The 16,946-nt window shown below is 39.8% G+C and overlaps 1 protein-coding gene across 3 annotated transcripts in view; it reads right to left on the reverse strand.

The window, feature by feature from the left end:
* The window catches only part of LOC131930630 (uncharacterized), a 54,920-nt gene that overhangs the window by 16,573 nt on the left and 21,401 nt on the right, over positions 1-16,946 (reverse strand). The window contains exon 1 of one of the 3 annotated variants that reach the window (XM_059287206.1): positions 1,938-2,147. The exons of the other annotated variants lie outside the window; for them this stretch is intronic. Coding sequence (XP_059143189.1) covers positions 1,938-2,004 — 67 coding nt within the window. The 5' untranslated portion in view covers positions 2,005-2,147. Of the gene's footprint in view, positions 1-1,937; positions 2,148-16,946 lie in introns of those variants that run through there. 3 annotated transcript variants of the gene reach the window in all.

The following is a 16,946-nucleotide window of genomic DNA, read 5'->3' on the forward strand; positions in this document are numbered from 1 at the left end:
GAAACACAGATCTAGATTTTCTTTTCGCTAGAAAACATTACTCGCGATTCCATCTTTACAACGCCCAACAGTCATTAATCAACCAACCAATTCATTCGCTTCACAGATCTAAAAATAAACCCCGGTATTTGCTCAGTGAGGTGTCCGTATTTGCTAAAGGGAGTTTCATTTCAAATATCCCAAAAAACCCTTCTCGAAAAGAAAAAAAAATTGTAACGCAAATCATTTTCTGAAAAGCTTTGGCATATCCCGAAGTGCTGATGAAAATAAATCGGTTATGTGATTCGAATTTGAAAAGAGCGTGTCTTATTTGCAAGGGAAGTCACTACGGATTCACGAAGATTGGATGATCGATTCTGTTGTTTTTTTTTCGTCTCGGCGTAGTCCGAAAACTTTGTCAGTTTTCAAGCCAGCATGCGACAGTACGCTCTGTCTTCGCTCCGGAAGTTGTCGGTTCCGTGGCTGAGGGTTATTTTTAGATCCATTGTCAAGTGATTGCTATATCCGGTTTTTTTTTTTACTTCTATAAACTAGAAGTAAATTTAAAACTAACTTGAAACATTTTCTACACAGATTTATCATCCCAATTTGTTTCGAAATAGCTTTCATAATGCTTTTTAATTTTCTTATTGAATTAAAAATTTTGAAATTATTGTAAAAAAACTAGTTTTATATTCTTTAAAAAATTAACAAAAAAATAATAATTTAAGTTCAAAAAGACGCAATTTTGAAAACAATAACATAAAACAGAACAAAATATTGAATTATATTGATTATCATATTCTGATACGACACATAGTTGTTCTACTTTAATCATTGTTGCCATGGGAATGGAACGTGTTTTTTGTCCATTACGTTTCAAAACAAAATAGCCATTATTTCCTAGGCTAAACAAATGTTTATGTTTGTCTTTAATCTACTGAAATACCAGCATGTTAGTATTCTTTTTCTATACTTAATCCACTCATGGATTACATTTGAACGATGGTGGGGACACATGAAGGGCCCAAGGGTGGGGACATAGATAGGTTCCTAGGGTGGGGAAGATGGGTGGGGACGCAGAAATGGCCTATGGGTGGGGACACAGAGATGACCCAAAGGTGGGAAAGATTGGTGGGGGTAAAGAAATGGCCATATGGAGGGAAAGATGGGTGGGGACACAGAAATGACCCAGGGGTGGGGACACAGAAATGGCCCAGGGGTGGGGACACAGAAATGGCCCAGGGGTGGAGACACAGAAATGGCCCAGGGGTGGGGACACAGAAATGGCCCAGGGGTGGGGACACAGAAATGGCCCAGGGGTGGGGACACAGAAATGGCCCAGGGGTGGGGACACAGAAATGGCCCAGGGGTGGGGACACAGAAATGGCCCAGGGGTGGGGACACAGAAATGGCCCAGGGGTGGGGACACAGAAATGGCCCAGGGGTGGGGACACAGAAATGGCCCAGGGGTGGGGACACAGAAATGGCCCAGGGGTGGGGACACAGAAATGGCCCAGGGGTGGGGACACAGAAATGGCCCAGGGGTGGGGACACAGAAATGGCCCAGGGGTGGGGACACAGAAATGGCCCAGGGGTGGGGACACAGAAATGGCCCAGGGGTGGGGACACATAAATGGCCCAGGGGTGGGGACACAGAAATGGCCCAGGTGTGGGGACACATAAATGGCCCAGGGGTGGGGACACAGAAATGGCCCAGGGGTGGGGACACATAAATGGCCCAGGGGTGGGGACACAGAAATGGCGCAGGGGTGGAGACACAGAAATGGCCCAGGGGTGGGGACACAGATATGGCCCAGGGGTGGGGACACAGAAATGGCGCAGGGGTGGGGACACAGAAATGGCCCAGGGGTGGGGACACAGAAATGGCCCAGGGGTGGGGACACAGAAATGGCCCAGGGGTGGAGTTGAGGTGTGTGGAGACAGAGAGGGCCCACCTTGGACGTTGATCCGCCGATGTTTAGCCTTGTGTTCTCCGTCCCCGTCACCTTCCCCGCAGCACATGTTTGGTCATTGATTGCTTGACCACTCTGTTGCTAGACGCTGCTTCACGTAATCCTCAGAAAGGACAGCGACTCCAATCCTCTAAAGGGGCAGTAACTCCGTGCGACTAGTTTAGTCCGCTTAACACTAGCACCACTGTTTTAAACACATTTGAAGTTCTGTATTCACTACTGTTCAGTACGCCAAAAAAAAAAACCAATACAGCTTTTTCAAAATCGGTTCATAGGTCAAATTTTTTTTTTTGAATTTCCGTACCGAATCCACTCAACTTATAGTGCAAAATCAATTCTATAACCAAAATAATAAAACAAAATAATGAGTGAGGTTGTAAGGATAATAAAAAAAAAACAACTAAAGCTTTTCCGCTTTAACATTCGTTGCACCGATTCGTTGAACACAAGAGACGACGGTGTTTGTTTAGTAAACAATGCCATGCTAGCAAAAACAAAAAAAAGGATGACGTCGTTGCTATCGATTTTTGCGAAACAATTTTTTTCTCTGCTTTATCAAGCAGCCATCGACGTCATTATAGACCGATGTCAATTTTTAGGGGTAAAAGAAAAAGAAAAATCTCAACAGCGAAAGAAACAGTCGCGGCGATCGAATTTAGTTCAAATTATGGAAGTCTTGTTGTCACCGCCAGCAAAGGGACATTAATTATATCAGGGAGGGGTAGAACCGGAAGTCTTTTGGGGGAGGAGAGGGGGGAGCGTCGTTTTTTTTTTTTGGAAAAAAAAAATAAAATAAAAATTACTCTTAGGACTAGAAGAGAATTTGATTGAAAATCCTCGGCAAAAATGTTGCAATGTCGACGGTACAAAAATCATCAGAATAGGATGATGATTAAGATAGGAGTGGGAGGGGAAAGGAGCAGCATTAGCTTTATAAAGATCAGCAAAATGGAATAGGAAAATGGGCTTTATACAGTTCATCTAAATGGAATAGTACGGGTTGAGAGATAGCCAAGTAGGATGACAATCAAGATTGGTAAACTAACTAGATTCTCTCAGTTGTAATCTAAGTAATGGTATAGGATTTTTCGATTGGGGTGGGGGGGGGGGGTGCTTAAGAAATAACACGGTTAAAAACGGTTATGATATTTATAACAGCATCAAAGAAAGCACTTTCAACATTTTTATCGGGATTGTATTGCTTCTGTTCTCGTTTAAAAAAAAAAAAAACCTAGTAGATCCACATACAAAACTTGTAAAAAAATATGCTGGTGGGGGGAGGAGGGGGGGGGGTGTTACACGCTCTGGCCCGGGGTGTACAAATGCAAATGTGCGAGTTCAGCCCAGGGAAATGAAAAAACGTGCACATCCCCAAACTCGACAATAGCAGGAAGATTGAATTAGTCTGGGCATGGCTTTGGTAGAGTGGGTGGGGATTGGCGACTACATTGTCAGCTTTCGACGCTATTCCTTTTTAAAAATGTATGCAGAAAAGATGTTAAGAAACGGAATTTTCAAAAGAATGACAAAGAAAAAACCGAGAACTATTGAGTCAGTGTTGTAGTTGCTGTCTTAAAAGTATACTGGTCAGTGGTCAGGGATTTAGTTCGTGTACGTTATTTAGTAACGATTTAGTAATCGGTGACAACAACAACGTTTTATAACCGCAGCTAGAAACAAATTGTGAGATTGTACTACATCCTACTTGCGCCTCCAGACAAATCGTCAGTAATTAGCTGTATGTAGTGGGTAGATAGGGGTGTTCATGCGATGCAGCAAAAAAAAAAATCGGAGTCATCACACTTTAAGTAAAGTAGCATTTCGAACCTTACGGTCCACGGGGCAGGTTAAGTAGAGTATGATATGTTTTTGTACTAGGTAAATTCTGCTATGTCAAACGTTTTGTGCCAGATAAATTGTGCACTTCACACGCTTAGTGCACTCATTAATTCTGCATGTCTTTGAAATGTAAATACATTTTCTATTTCCCCTATCTCCCTTTGAATGTTTGCCAATAAAATACACAATTTAGCAAAATATATATTTTTATAAAAAAAAATTAGCTAGGTTTAAATTTCGATATCTGAAATTTAAAGACAAAAACCACACAGTTGCATTTTAGTTCACGTTTTGTTTTTAAAGATGTAATACAATTCATTACTTTTCAAAAGAATATTATTAACTAATTAATTTACTTCAAAGCTTTAAAAAATTCCATTGGAAAAAAAGCGACCCAATTAAACATTTAGATAAAAGGATGTTAATTAATATTTCATTTTAACAGCGGTGCTACTCGTTCGGCAGGTGCCTAATTATCAGTTTTAAAAATGAGGTTATTTTTTTTTAGTTTAACTTTGATTAGTATACGAGCAAGGGTAAAAAAAAAACATCTCACTTAGACAACAAAAAAATAGTTTTAGTAAATGGCGTTTTTTAAGTAGTATGTCTAGAGGTACAATAAAACAAGGCCTAAACAAAAATCTAAATATTAACTTATTCTCTCACCCCTCCCCCACCCCTCCCACTTCGCATAACTCAATCCCTTGTTCTTTTTCAAGAAATTCCCATATTTATAAAAGATAGCTTCATAAGTCATAATTTGAAAAACAGAAAATAATAATTATATTTTACAACATGACTGCGCGGTAGGTTAATGACTACTGCGCGGCCGCGCAACCAAGAGGGAACATTGCCTCTACCCCCAGACCCCACCCTCCCCTAGCTGGTACCGGGTAGTTAAATTAGTTAATCCCGCCACGCGCAACTCATACTAGACAACTAATCAGAAATTTCGTTACATCTACACCATATATATATATATATATATATATATATATATATATATATATATATATATATATATATATATAATACATCTGAATAAAAAGGGTTAAAAGACCACAAGGATAAAGTGGCGTATTTGATGTGATCAAATCGGTCTCGGGCAATTAGGAGAATAATCCAATTAGGCGGATACCATGGCAAGTGTACAGTTCAATCGATGGTGATCGATAGTATGAAATCAGATTTATTTCAAGCAGTATGCGACACAGACGTGTTTAGTGACGTAGGCAACGATCAGTAGACACAGGTGGTGGGGTGTGGATCGAATGTATCGAGTGATGGAGGGAAACATTGAATGCGGTGGCTTAGTCACATAATGCGTTGTCTTGGTTTGGTGACTTGCATCCTGGGGAATGTCGTCTTGGGTTTATGACGAATTTGTCGTCTTGAGTTTGTGACGTAAGTGTTTCCTTGAAATAGTGACGTGTGTGTCGTCTTGGGTTTGGGACGAATGTGTCGTCGTGGTCTGATAACGTAGTGCGTCTTCTCGATTAATGACGTGTGTGTTTTGGTGTAATGGCGTAGGTGTCTTCTTAATTTAGTGACTAATGTGTCGTAATGGTCTAATGACGTAGGTGTCTTCTTGGTTTAATGAAGTGTGTGTTGACTTTGTCTGATAACGTAATATGTGTCTTCTTGATTTAGTGACGAATGTGCCGTCTTGATTCAATGTCGTAGCTGTCTTCTTGTAAGGTTGTGTTTATGTCTGTTTAAGACGTGATGTGTCATGTATGTATATATCATTTTACAATCTTAACAGTGTGACCTTTGTGTACCGGATTAAAACAATGACGTATTTACCACTTAACTCAAGTGACCCGTGACACGCGGGCCAATGACCTACGACATCACTACAAGTCATACACTGTTACACATGTGTTAAAGTGACCCATCGGCTGCTCGCGTCTCCCGTTAAAAATCTATTTCTTGTCCCATCGATTTTCTAATCCAGTAAACAAACAGAAAACACAGCTCGCGACTTTCTGAAATCCCTACAACAACTAACGGACGACGGACGCTTGAAGTACTTTAACTCTCACGTACTAGTACTTCGCCGTCTTAAGATTATCTGAAGTGCATACACGCCTCTCGATTTCATATCTACACTAAAAATCTACAAGAGCCAATTTTGTTAAAAATTATTCCAAGAAACTACTAACCCGGTAGTAAAGACACGTCTATTTCGACACGCTATTACAAAGAATAATTAAAACCAACGATTTTTACAGCATAGACACATGGGATCATTGTTTTAAACATCCTGGGAAAAATATTGAGTTAGTATCAAGACTTTTATGCTCTAACTTCATGCTTTGTTGCAGGAAATGGGTAGTTAATTAAACATATCAGCGAATGATTAACTCAGGTTTATCTTAACTGTCTCATCAATCTACCACAATAGATCGGTATAATTGATTTCATCGATACAACACGTTACATTGATGTGATGTCATATGATTGACTATTACCGGTTACTAACAAGTAGATCAATAAAACATTAGAAACCACTGAATAGAAATCAATACTTGTCCATATCAAAATAACTGTTCAGTGCGCCATTATAGTCAAATCGTGTAGAAGGCTACACTTGCATAATTTAAAAAAAAAATCATACTCTTCAACTTCAATTCACCATTAATAAAAATCTAAAAACAAAAAAATAAACTAAAATACACCACCACAATGTTCTATAATGTTCTATACACGTTATAACTAGCAAAACAAAAAGTAGAAAACAATCAACTTTAAGCTGTAAACATTGATGAGTCGTCACTAAAAATACAAGAAATCAACTACAAAACCTCAAAGCTATCTTGGAAGTATACTACTACAGCAACCAATCCTTCAATATTACCAACTTTATGACATTTGCATATGTAAATAAACCAATCAGTCCGCCATTATAAGAAACATGATAATACTAATAAAACACTACATAGAAATGTCAATAAACAAACACAATGTTTAATGCGCCGTTAGTGCCACATGCTTGAATAGAAAATCCCACATAAAATTCCACTTCGGGGTATCAGAAATAATCCCAAAAATTAAGAACGAAGAAGAAGAAGAAGAGGATCCCACTGTTTGTAAGTCATGGGTGAGTTGAGGTGGTGGGAAGATGCACCAGGTGTTTGCTCACGGTAGAGATAAAAACACTACAGTCTACAGCTTTCTTGACAACTGTGTCCTTACAACGATACACCTCCTAGACAACTGTGTCCTTACAGCGATACAGCTTGCTAGGAAACTGTTTCCTTAAAGCGATACAGCTATATAGACAACTGTGTCCTTACAACGATACAGTTCGCGAGGCAACAGTGTCCCCACCCACACAGCTGTAGTTGGCTGTGCTCCCCCCCCCCCACCACCACCGCTGTAGTTAGAAGCGGTGCGGCATAGCTAGATTAACAATCCATCGGCGGCGGTGCAGGGGTGTTGATGGGGGGGGGGGGGGGGTCCGGTCTAGTATTGGTGGTCATTAGGGAATTGGTTGGGAAGGGAGAGTATCGTGTGTCAGGTGATATCGACCGTGCGGTAGATAGCAATCAGAGTCTAGCGTCGAGAGATACCTGTCAAGACTAGCGACGGTACTGAGAGATACGGGGGGGGGGGGGGGGGGGTGGGGGGTGGGATGGCCGGCGTTTAACGACCGCTGGTCAGACTGAGTTGAACAGGTTTTACACGAACTAACGAATCTTTTGTTTTTGCTTTGTTTTCTTATTGCTCTCTAATTTAAAAAAAAAACCCACTAACACACCACTTACTCAGTCGGAGAATAGCTGCAGCTACCCTTTTCATTGAAAATATTGAATTTAAAGCATAACTAGAAAAAAAAGAAGCTTTGCACGAAAAAAAAAAAAAACAACCCAATACACATGACTGACGTCATTGTGAAACTGTTATAGATTTTCGATAACTATTTATATATCTAAATAAAAAAGTGGGCCATCCCGAAAAAAAAGGAATGTGGTTCATAAAAAAAATTGAGCATAAAAAAACCGATCGAAATTTCCATATTGAGTAATGTCCGGACATCTGGCGTCAGGGAGAGGCAGGGCGCGTGCTCTGACTCGCCGAGAAGGCATCGCGTGAAGACGCTGACTCAGAAAGTGATTGATGGATCCGTCACTTCATCACGTGACTCTGACTCTCACGTGACCCCCACAATAAATATTTACCCCGGGTGTAATTGCTGGCGTACACGCCTCTTCCTGTTTTATTACTGAACATTAGAAAATTTTTGTCTTGTTTTACTGCTTAAAAATGTAAAGACAAACAAAACAAAAAAAAAACACAACAAAACAAGAAAATAACATTAGACACAAAAAGCGTAAAGACGCTGGTTATCGCCCAGTTCTCAGTCGCCCACTTAGATGTGTAAAGGCGGTGTGGTCGAAATGAAAATCCCTAGATATTTCCCTTAAACACCATCTAGATATTTCCCTAAAACACCATCTATATATTTCTCTAAAACACCATCTGGATATTTCCCTAAAACACCATCTAGATATTTCCCTAAAACACCATCTAGATATTTCTCTAAAACACCATCTAGATATTTTTATAAAACACCATCTAGATATTTAAATAAAACATCATCTAGATAATTCTATAAAACACCATTAAGATATCTTTTTATAAAACACCAATTGTATATTTCTATAAACACCATAAAAGACAAGATCTCTCTGTTAAAACACCACTATTATACTTCCACCTAAAACACCATCAGAAACTAAGTATAAGTCGCAATATAAACTTGATAAAACACAAAGAAGACTGCAATAAAACATTAGGTAACATTTTATAAAACACCAATTAATACCTGTACAAAAACACTCTATAGATCTCCATATAGATTATAACACATTTAAAGATCACAACATAACTATCCATACTTCACTGAAAAACAACTTTAAAATCAAGCAACACTTTCCTCGGTCAGAATTATTCCGAACTCAAGATCGCACTTTAAAAATCAAGCAACACTTTCCTCCGTCCGAACTATTCACGATCGCACTTTAAAAATCAAGAAACACTTTCCAACCTTACACCTATCAGTGCCACGCCGGAATGCGAAACAAAACCGACCAATTAATGAAACCCCAGCCACGGTTACACCACGGGTGATAACTCGAAATGAAACCATCTGTGTTCTCCCCCTGCGGAGCTGCTGACTGACCAGTTGCGCCCCTTTGCCAAGCGGGATTTCCCTCCCTTACATATCTAACCACGCGGGAATTCTCTCCCTTGTAGGTAAACCTCTATCAAAGCCAGCTGTCAACTAGGGGATAGGGGCTAGCATTACGTCCAAATCTTCATCAAAAGATGCTTCATTGTACAAATACCGTGTAACTATAAAAATGATAGATTAAAAAAAAAAATAACTTAATCATATCCGCTACACTAACGCAAATAATCAATATGTTGCCTTATGTGTATTGCAATGCATCACGAAAGAATGTACATATTTTATGAATGACAAACCAAAAACACGAATCGCTTAAATCACAACATAATAGCAAAGAAAAACCTCATAACTACTCTGAAAATTCCTCAATTTTTTTTTTTTAACACGATGCGAAAAAATCCGACACACAAACAATAAACCGGTAGTGATCTCCCCTAAACTTTCTCGAATATTCTTATATAAAACAACAGGGGATGGTAACTGGGGATATAGTTATGATTTTTAATCCATTTTAAATACTTAAACTTTTAAAAATAGAATAGAATCTCATAAAAAAAAACATTGCGCACCAAGCAAACGCCGAATAAAAACGCGTATAATAGTGCGCAATATTATTAGTACTTTAAAAATTGACATTAGTTTTTTGAGAAATCGGAAGTAGCGTAAATTACTACTTCCCGTCAACGGAAATTACTCAAAATTTAACAGAAGGTAGAGAATTAGATCTTTTACTTACATGTGAAATTTCATTTATCTATCTGAAATAGTACTCAAGTTATAGGCTTTTGAAAAATTCAAAGTAGGAAAAGTACCACTTCCGGTTATCGGAAATCGCTCAAAAGTTGATACGGATCTACGATTTTGATATAATACTTATATATGAAATTTCATTAACCTAGCTGTAACGGTACTCAAGTTATCGTGTTTACACACGGACACACAGACAGACACACACACACACACAGACATACGGACAAGATTGCAAAATTATGTTTTTCCGTATCAGTGAGGTGTAAAACGTCGAGATCTGTAAAAATCTCGATTTTTTTTTTTGCACGATTACAATACTTTTTCTATACTTCGTATATACGAGAAAGTAAAAAAAATAACAGATGGTTTAATGTTTGACGAACATATTACGAGAGTGACGTGACGCATCTTACGAGAGTGGCGCAAATCTTAAAACTTTGACGCTCATTTTACGAGATGGACGCACATCCAATGATATTGACGCACATCCAATGATATTGACGCAGATCCAATGATATTGACGCACATCAATGACATTGACGCACATCAATGACATTGACGCACATCCAATGATATTGACGCACATCCAATGATATTGACGCACATCCAATGATATTGACGCACATCCAATGATATTGACGCACATCTTATGAGATTGACGTACATCTTTAGAGATTAACGCACAACCTATGAGGGGACTCACATCTAACGCGATAGACTGCCTTGAAGCCCAGAAAAGCAACAACATAAACCAAGTACTGAGTACTTCAACACCAAAGAGAACATAATACAACATATTAAGCAGAACCAGGGGCCATAACACTGGGGTGTCTGGATAATCCAGGGGAAGTAACCATTAAGCTAGGGTACATAACTCTGATTACAAGAAACCCAATATTTGCCAACGCGAGATCAATCGCATTAGTTCATCACAGGGGGGCGATGGTTCACGCCAAAGGTCAAATGCCACTTATACAAAGTGGTTTTTCGGACAAGGGAGACTCTCGGGGGAAATCAAGTCACCAAGACACGGGGAAGGATAGACTGTGGGGGTGATCCTAGAGACCAAGTGGTGACACACAGACCAAGTGGTGACACACAGACCAAGTGGTGACACACGGACTATGGGGTGACAGATCCAGTGGTGACACAGAGACTATGAGGTGACAGACCAAGTGGTGACACACAGACCAAGGGGTGACACACAGACCAAGTGGTGACACACAGACTATGGGGTGACACACAGACCAAGTGGTGGCACACAGACCAAGTGGTGACACAGAGACCAAGTGGTGGCACACAGACCAAGTGGTGACACACAGACCAAGTGGTGGCACACAGACAAGTGGTGACACAGAGAATATGGGTTGACACACAGACAGAGGTGACACACAAACTATGAGGTGACACACATAGCATGGGTGACACACTGAGCTTGGAGTCACCCACATCCCATGGGTTGACACAGACCATGGGGGGACAAACAAATTATGGGTTAACACAAACTATGAGGTGACACACAGACCGTTGAGGTGATCTATAGACCACGGAGGCGGAACATCATATTCCATGAAACACCCCATGGTCTTTGAGTCACCATATAGTTATTGAGTCACTCCGTAATCTAAGTGACCAAGTATACTGAAGTGACCCATAGACTATAAAGGTAACCCTTTGAGGTAACAATCGGTCAATGTAAGTTACCCAACCCACTGATGTGGTATAACTGACAGAGAATGCGGTAACGTGTAGACCACAGAAGTGGAAGATAAATTATGGAGTGACCCATAGATCACGGTTTGACCTATAAGGGTGGGTCACAGAGAATAAGAGTGACCCACATAACACAAGAGCGGCACACAGACCAAAGAGCAGTACACATTCAACTACAACCACATAAAAAACACTGACCCATTGACATCCAATACAACTTTAAATTGACCAATCAACCATGAAAGTGACTCAAACCATCGAGTATACATGCTCGATTCTTAATTAACCCTGTTCCAGTCTATCCGGCTAATGAGCAAAAGCTTAAGCCCATATGACCGTTTCAGAGAGAAGTTAACCTGGCCTTTAAACTACCTTTTGACGTATGTATTTTAGCTCTTCTATAAAAAAAACCAACATGTTGATGTCGAAAACTGTTTACAAACAACATCTCAGAGACTAATTTTAATAGGACTACCTTCACTGGTTGTCTGGTGGGTTTGTTTATCTACATCTTTAAAGCCAAGTTTGTTTCAAATACTTAGCGTGTATTGTAGTAGGATGTCACAAACTTACGAAAACAACACGTCATTCCCAACCCACTCTAAACAAAGTGGGTTTTAAAAAAAGCTCGTATCCTAATCCATGCACTTAGTAGGAATCAAGCACTGATTAGTGTGGTTAGTGCTACGATACGAACGACTAATCAGGAAATTCTAGGCCATAAAAAGCTGAACTCTTACAAATGATGTCTTGCTTATTTCCCCCCATCCATTTCTAAACAACTGCGGTAAAACTAAAATAACCAGAAACAGGCGAATAAAAAACAAAAAACAACAATCAAAACACAAGCAACAATGTAGTTATTGACACAAAAATTAGGATAATGCTAGGGTTGATTACTCAAGGTCTGACAATGTCAATTTTAGAGGTACGGAAAATGGTTTATCTCAAGGAATCATATATGTATATTTACCAACGATATTCTCTATTCAGATATAATAGTTCGTCTAACCAGAACAGTCGAAACTTAGTAGGTCAGTCAAAACTGAAGAGTTACAGAGTTTCAAAACAATTTTATCTTACACTGACCAATCAAAATGACAAGACCAATAAGTCCGCAGTCTAGATGGACAAGGGAGGGCGCAGTAGCAATCTCGGCGCCCTAGGCGCGATCTCCATTCTGACGCCCTCTTTTTTTTTTAAATACATAGACAAGCCACGGCTACATTTAGCCACAAACAATCGATATATTTTGATACAAAACCTAAGTTTTGGTGGCAGGCCTACCGCTTTGCTGTCCAGCAAATCAAAATATGTGTGACTTAGTGTCAAGACAGGGATGAAATTTTGAGATAATTACACGTACAGGGTACTAGAAACAAAGACTCGTCTTTTAATAGAAGGTAGTAACATTTTACAGATAAAATATCTACCTCATACCAGTTGTTTTTTTTTTTGCTTAAAAAAAAAGAAATTAGTTGTCGTGTTTAGTGGGTTCTGTAACACCTGAACTCTTATACTTGAGGATCCAAATAAAAACAACGAGTACTAGAATACACCGTACACACATTAACACAGCATCCTGCAATCTTTTGTTTGAGCGGAACATTTATCCTAGGCTTTATTTTAACCCAACACCGCTAAAAAAAAAAGAAACGCGATGGTTCAATAACACTAAAACATTTATGATAAAAACATTTATTATAGTTTTTGTTTTTACTTGAGCATAGAATAAACAAAGAACGGCGTTTGTACAGTAAAGCTTTCACATGTATCCTAGGAACATTTATCCTAGGCCTTATTTTAACTCAACACCGGCAAGACAAAAACAAGAAACACGAGTGAACAGTATCACTACTGCAATATCGATACCAGGTTAGATTAGTTTATCCTCTAGAAAAATCCTAGTCCACAACATATCACATCGATACCAGTACGGTGAATAAATCCAACCTAGCCAAAGCTTCAATAATTCACAACACACGAATATGGCGTCTATGAGCGAGGAAGTTGACAAACGAATTTCACAACACCGGAGTCGGGTGTCTCCTAGAGAAGGGGGTTGCCTCAGTGTTGTGAGCTTGACCCGGGAGATGGCGGGGTTCGCTCTTCCTTTTTACCCCCTCTCTCGCGTCCTCCTCCCTCGACCTCGTCTTCTGCCGAGCATGAGAGCGCGGGTGTGTTGGGCGCGTGAGTCGAGACTCCCACGGTGACATCGATCTACCCGGCGGACGGTTGGCAGACTCGGGGGTGGGGGACGGTTGGCACTGTGGAGATTTGGGGGTGGGGGTGGAGAGGATGGGGTGGGTGGAGGAGGATTGGCACTGTGGAGACGGGGGGGGGGGATGGTGGGGGGAGCGATTGGCACTATTGAGTGGGGGTTGGGGGAGGGATGGGTGGACGCTTGGTACTGTGGAGGGGGAGAGAGAGGGGTGGGTGGATGATTGGCACTATGGAGACTGGAGGGGGGGGAGAAATGGGTGGACAGTTGGCACTGTGGAGGCTGGGAGGTGGGATGAGGGGTGAGTGGACGATTGGTACTGTGGAGACAGGGGGTGGGGGAGATGAGGGTGGACGATTGGCGCATGGGGAGACCGGGGGGGGGTGTAAGGGGGGTAGGTGGACGATTTTGTGTGATAGCTACGGGGAGGGATTATGTCTTGGCTGATATGCCAACTATAGGGGTCTGTATGGAGTGTGGGGTTAAGGGTGGAGACAGGTAACCATAGGGGTCTTGTTCGGAGATTGGAGCTGTAGATGAGAGGCGGGGTAGGGGGGTTATTTTTACGGAGGAGCTAAAACCGTAAGGTGGCCCACAGAGGGAGGAGGTAGTAAAGTGGTTGAAGAAGTAGAGGGTAAAGGGAGGAGGGGCGTGGTTCACATCTGGTTATGTACGTGTAAGTCACTTACCCACGGAATGGGTGGGCGTCAATGCGGGTGGGGGATAAAACCCCGGGGGTAGGGTAAAATCCTTCAGACCCACCGAGTTTGGGTGATGGTGCGGCCCCTCAATATAACCCAATCAAAGGCCAGGAGACGACTGGAAATAAATTACAGGAAACTCAGCCGAAATGACCAATCACGGATAAGGTCATAGGTTAGCACAGTGCGAGGTCTTGTTTGATCACCCATAGTGAATGTATTTGTTTAATTCATGGAAATAGCCATGGCGATTGTTGTGATTGAGTACTACAAACATATCATGAGTCGGGGCTGTTTATTAATAACAAGCGTAGTAGGTGATTGAGAAGTGACCGTAAGATGTTTAGATCAAAGGTCATAGGTTCCAATCCCAGTTAGAGATTCGTTTGCTCTGGGAATATTTCAAGCCTGGATGTATGTTTTTACTTTCTCATATATACGAAGTATACAGAAAGTCTAGTAATCGTGCAAAAAATAAATAAAAATCGAGATTTTTGCAAAACATAATTTTACAATCTTGTCCGTATGTCTGGTGTGTGTATGTGTGTGTGTGTAAACACGATAGCTTGAGTACCGTTACAGCTAGGTTGATGAAATTTCATATATAAGTATTATATCGAAATCGTAGGTACGTATTAACTTTTGAGCGATTTACGATAACCGGAAGTGGAACTTTTTCTACTTTGAATTTTTCAAAAGCCTATAACTTCAGTACTATCTTTGTGTTTATCTTTATTAAGCTAAATTCGCCACAGTTTATCTTTTTTATATTGAAGTCTCCGTTGTTTCTTATCTTTGTTATGCTGAATTATCCGCAGTTTATCTTTGTTAGGCTGAAGTCTCCGATGTTTCTTAAATTTGTTATGCTGAATTCTTCGCTGTTCATCTTTGTTATGTTAAAGATACCACTGTTTATCTTTGTTATGTTGAAGTCTCCACTGTTTCTCTTTGTTATGTTGAAGTCTTAGCTCTTCCTTATCTGTCCGCGTACCACCCCTCCCGTTTCCTTTGGTCTTCCTTTGTTTTACCCTTTCGATGTTTCCATTACAGCTTAGTGCCAACAGACACTCCTAGCGTCATTAAAGTAATGGAAACTGGGATCGCCCGCAATACAAAGTTCTGGTGGAGGGTCGGGGGGTAATTGGCTGAAACCTTTTCTCAAAATTGGTTGTTTTTCCGACTGAAGCAAAGAGTACAAGGTCATCGGCTCATTAGCGGCTCCTAAAGCAGCGGTAAAGACGTTTTGTTTTCAAGAAAATAAATTAAGCTGTATAAAATGCGAGCGGCATCTGATGACGCTTAGTTAAGGTAAAAGTATTTTGTTACGTCATTCTTCAATGTTCAAAGTATACTTAAAAGGATTTTCAAAAAAAAAAAAAAAAACTAAAATAAAATAAATAAAAAGGGGACACTAGTAATTAAGAATACAGAAAATAGAATGATAACCTTTTTTAAAAATATATATATAAATTACCAAGCATAGAATAGAAAAACTAAATTCTAAAACAATGATATTTAAAAAAAAAAAAAAAACGGAAAAAAAATTGATATTCACATTAAAATATCACCACGAAAAAATATTGAACTGTATACACAGGTAAGTGTTTATAAAATTCCTTCAAATAAATAAATAAATTTAATAGTTAAAAAATTGAAACATCTTATATGGAAACTTGGAAGGGGATATTGGATTATCCTAAAACGTGGTGATCAATGCGTCTTGTCAAGATCATCACGTGATGTAAACAGCGTTAAATCTTCGGGTTTTAGACATCGTGTGTAGGGGTGGAGTGGGTAAGATGTTGCCAGATAAACCGATTCTATGCCAGACATACACCCCCTCCCCCTCCTTTCCTTCCTCCTCCCACTCGTTCAAAAAACTTGACCCGTTAGCTTTAGCTTAAAATTTCCATTTTTCGTCTAAAAATAAACCGGGTGGACTTTGATTTTCTGCTAAAAATAAAAAAATACACGAGAGATTGAGTGATTTGGGCTTCAAGAGTACATTCAAACTCCACTCACGCTGATTGTGTATACACTAGCGTACCTGCGGCGCGTTGCTGCGATCTCTGAAGAAATACCGATATAATAAACCGGGAGTGATCTCCCCTAAACTTTCTCAAATATTCTTATATAAAACAACAGGGGATGGGAGATCGGACTATAGACATGATTTTTAATCCATTTTAAATACTTAAAGTTTTAAAAATAGAATAAAATCTCGTAGACAAAAGAATTGCACACCAAGTGAACGCCAAATAAAAAAGTGCATAATAGTGCGCAATATTATTAGTACTTTAAAAAATTACATTAGTTTTTTGAGAAATCGGAAGTAGCGTAAATTACTACTTCCGGTCAATGGAAATTACCCAAAATTTAACAGAATGTAGAAAATTAGATCATATACTTACATATGAAATTTCGTTTATATATCTGAAATAGTACTCAAGTTATAGGCTTTTGAAAAATTCAAAGTAGAAAAAGTACCACTTCCGGTTATCGGAAATCGCTCAAAAGTTGATACGGATCTACGATTTTGATAAAATACTTATATATGAAATTTCATCAAC

This window comes from Physella acuta, unplaced genomic scaffold, assembly GCF_028476545.2.
Source record: "Physella acuta isolate Inbredline_101_S28 unplaced genomic scaffold, ASM2847654v3 ptg001810l, whole genome shotgun sequence".
In the NCBI taxonomy this organism is placed as follows: Eukaryota; Metazoa; Mollusca; class Gastropoda; family Physidae; genus Physella; species Physella acuta.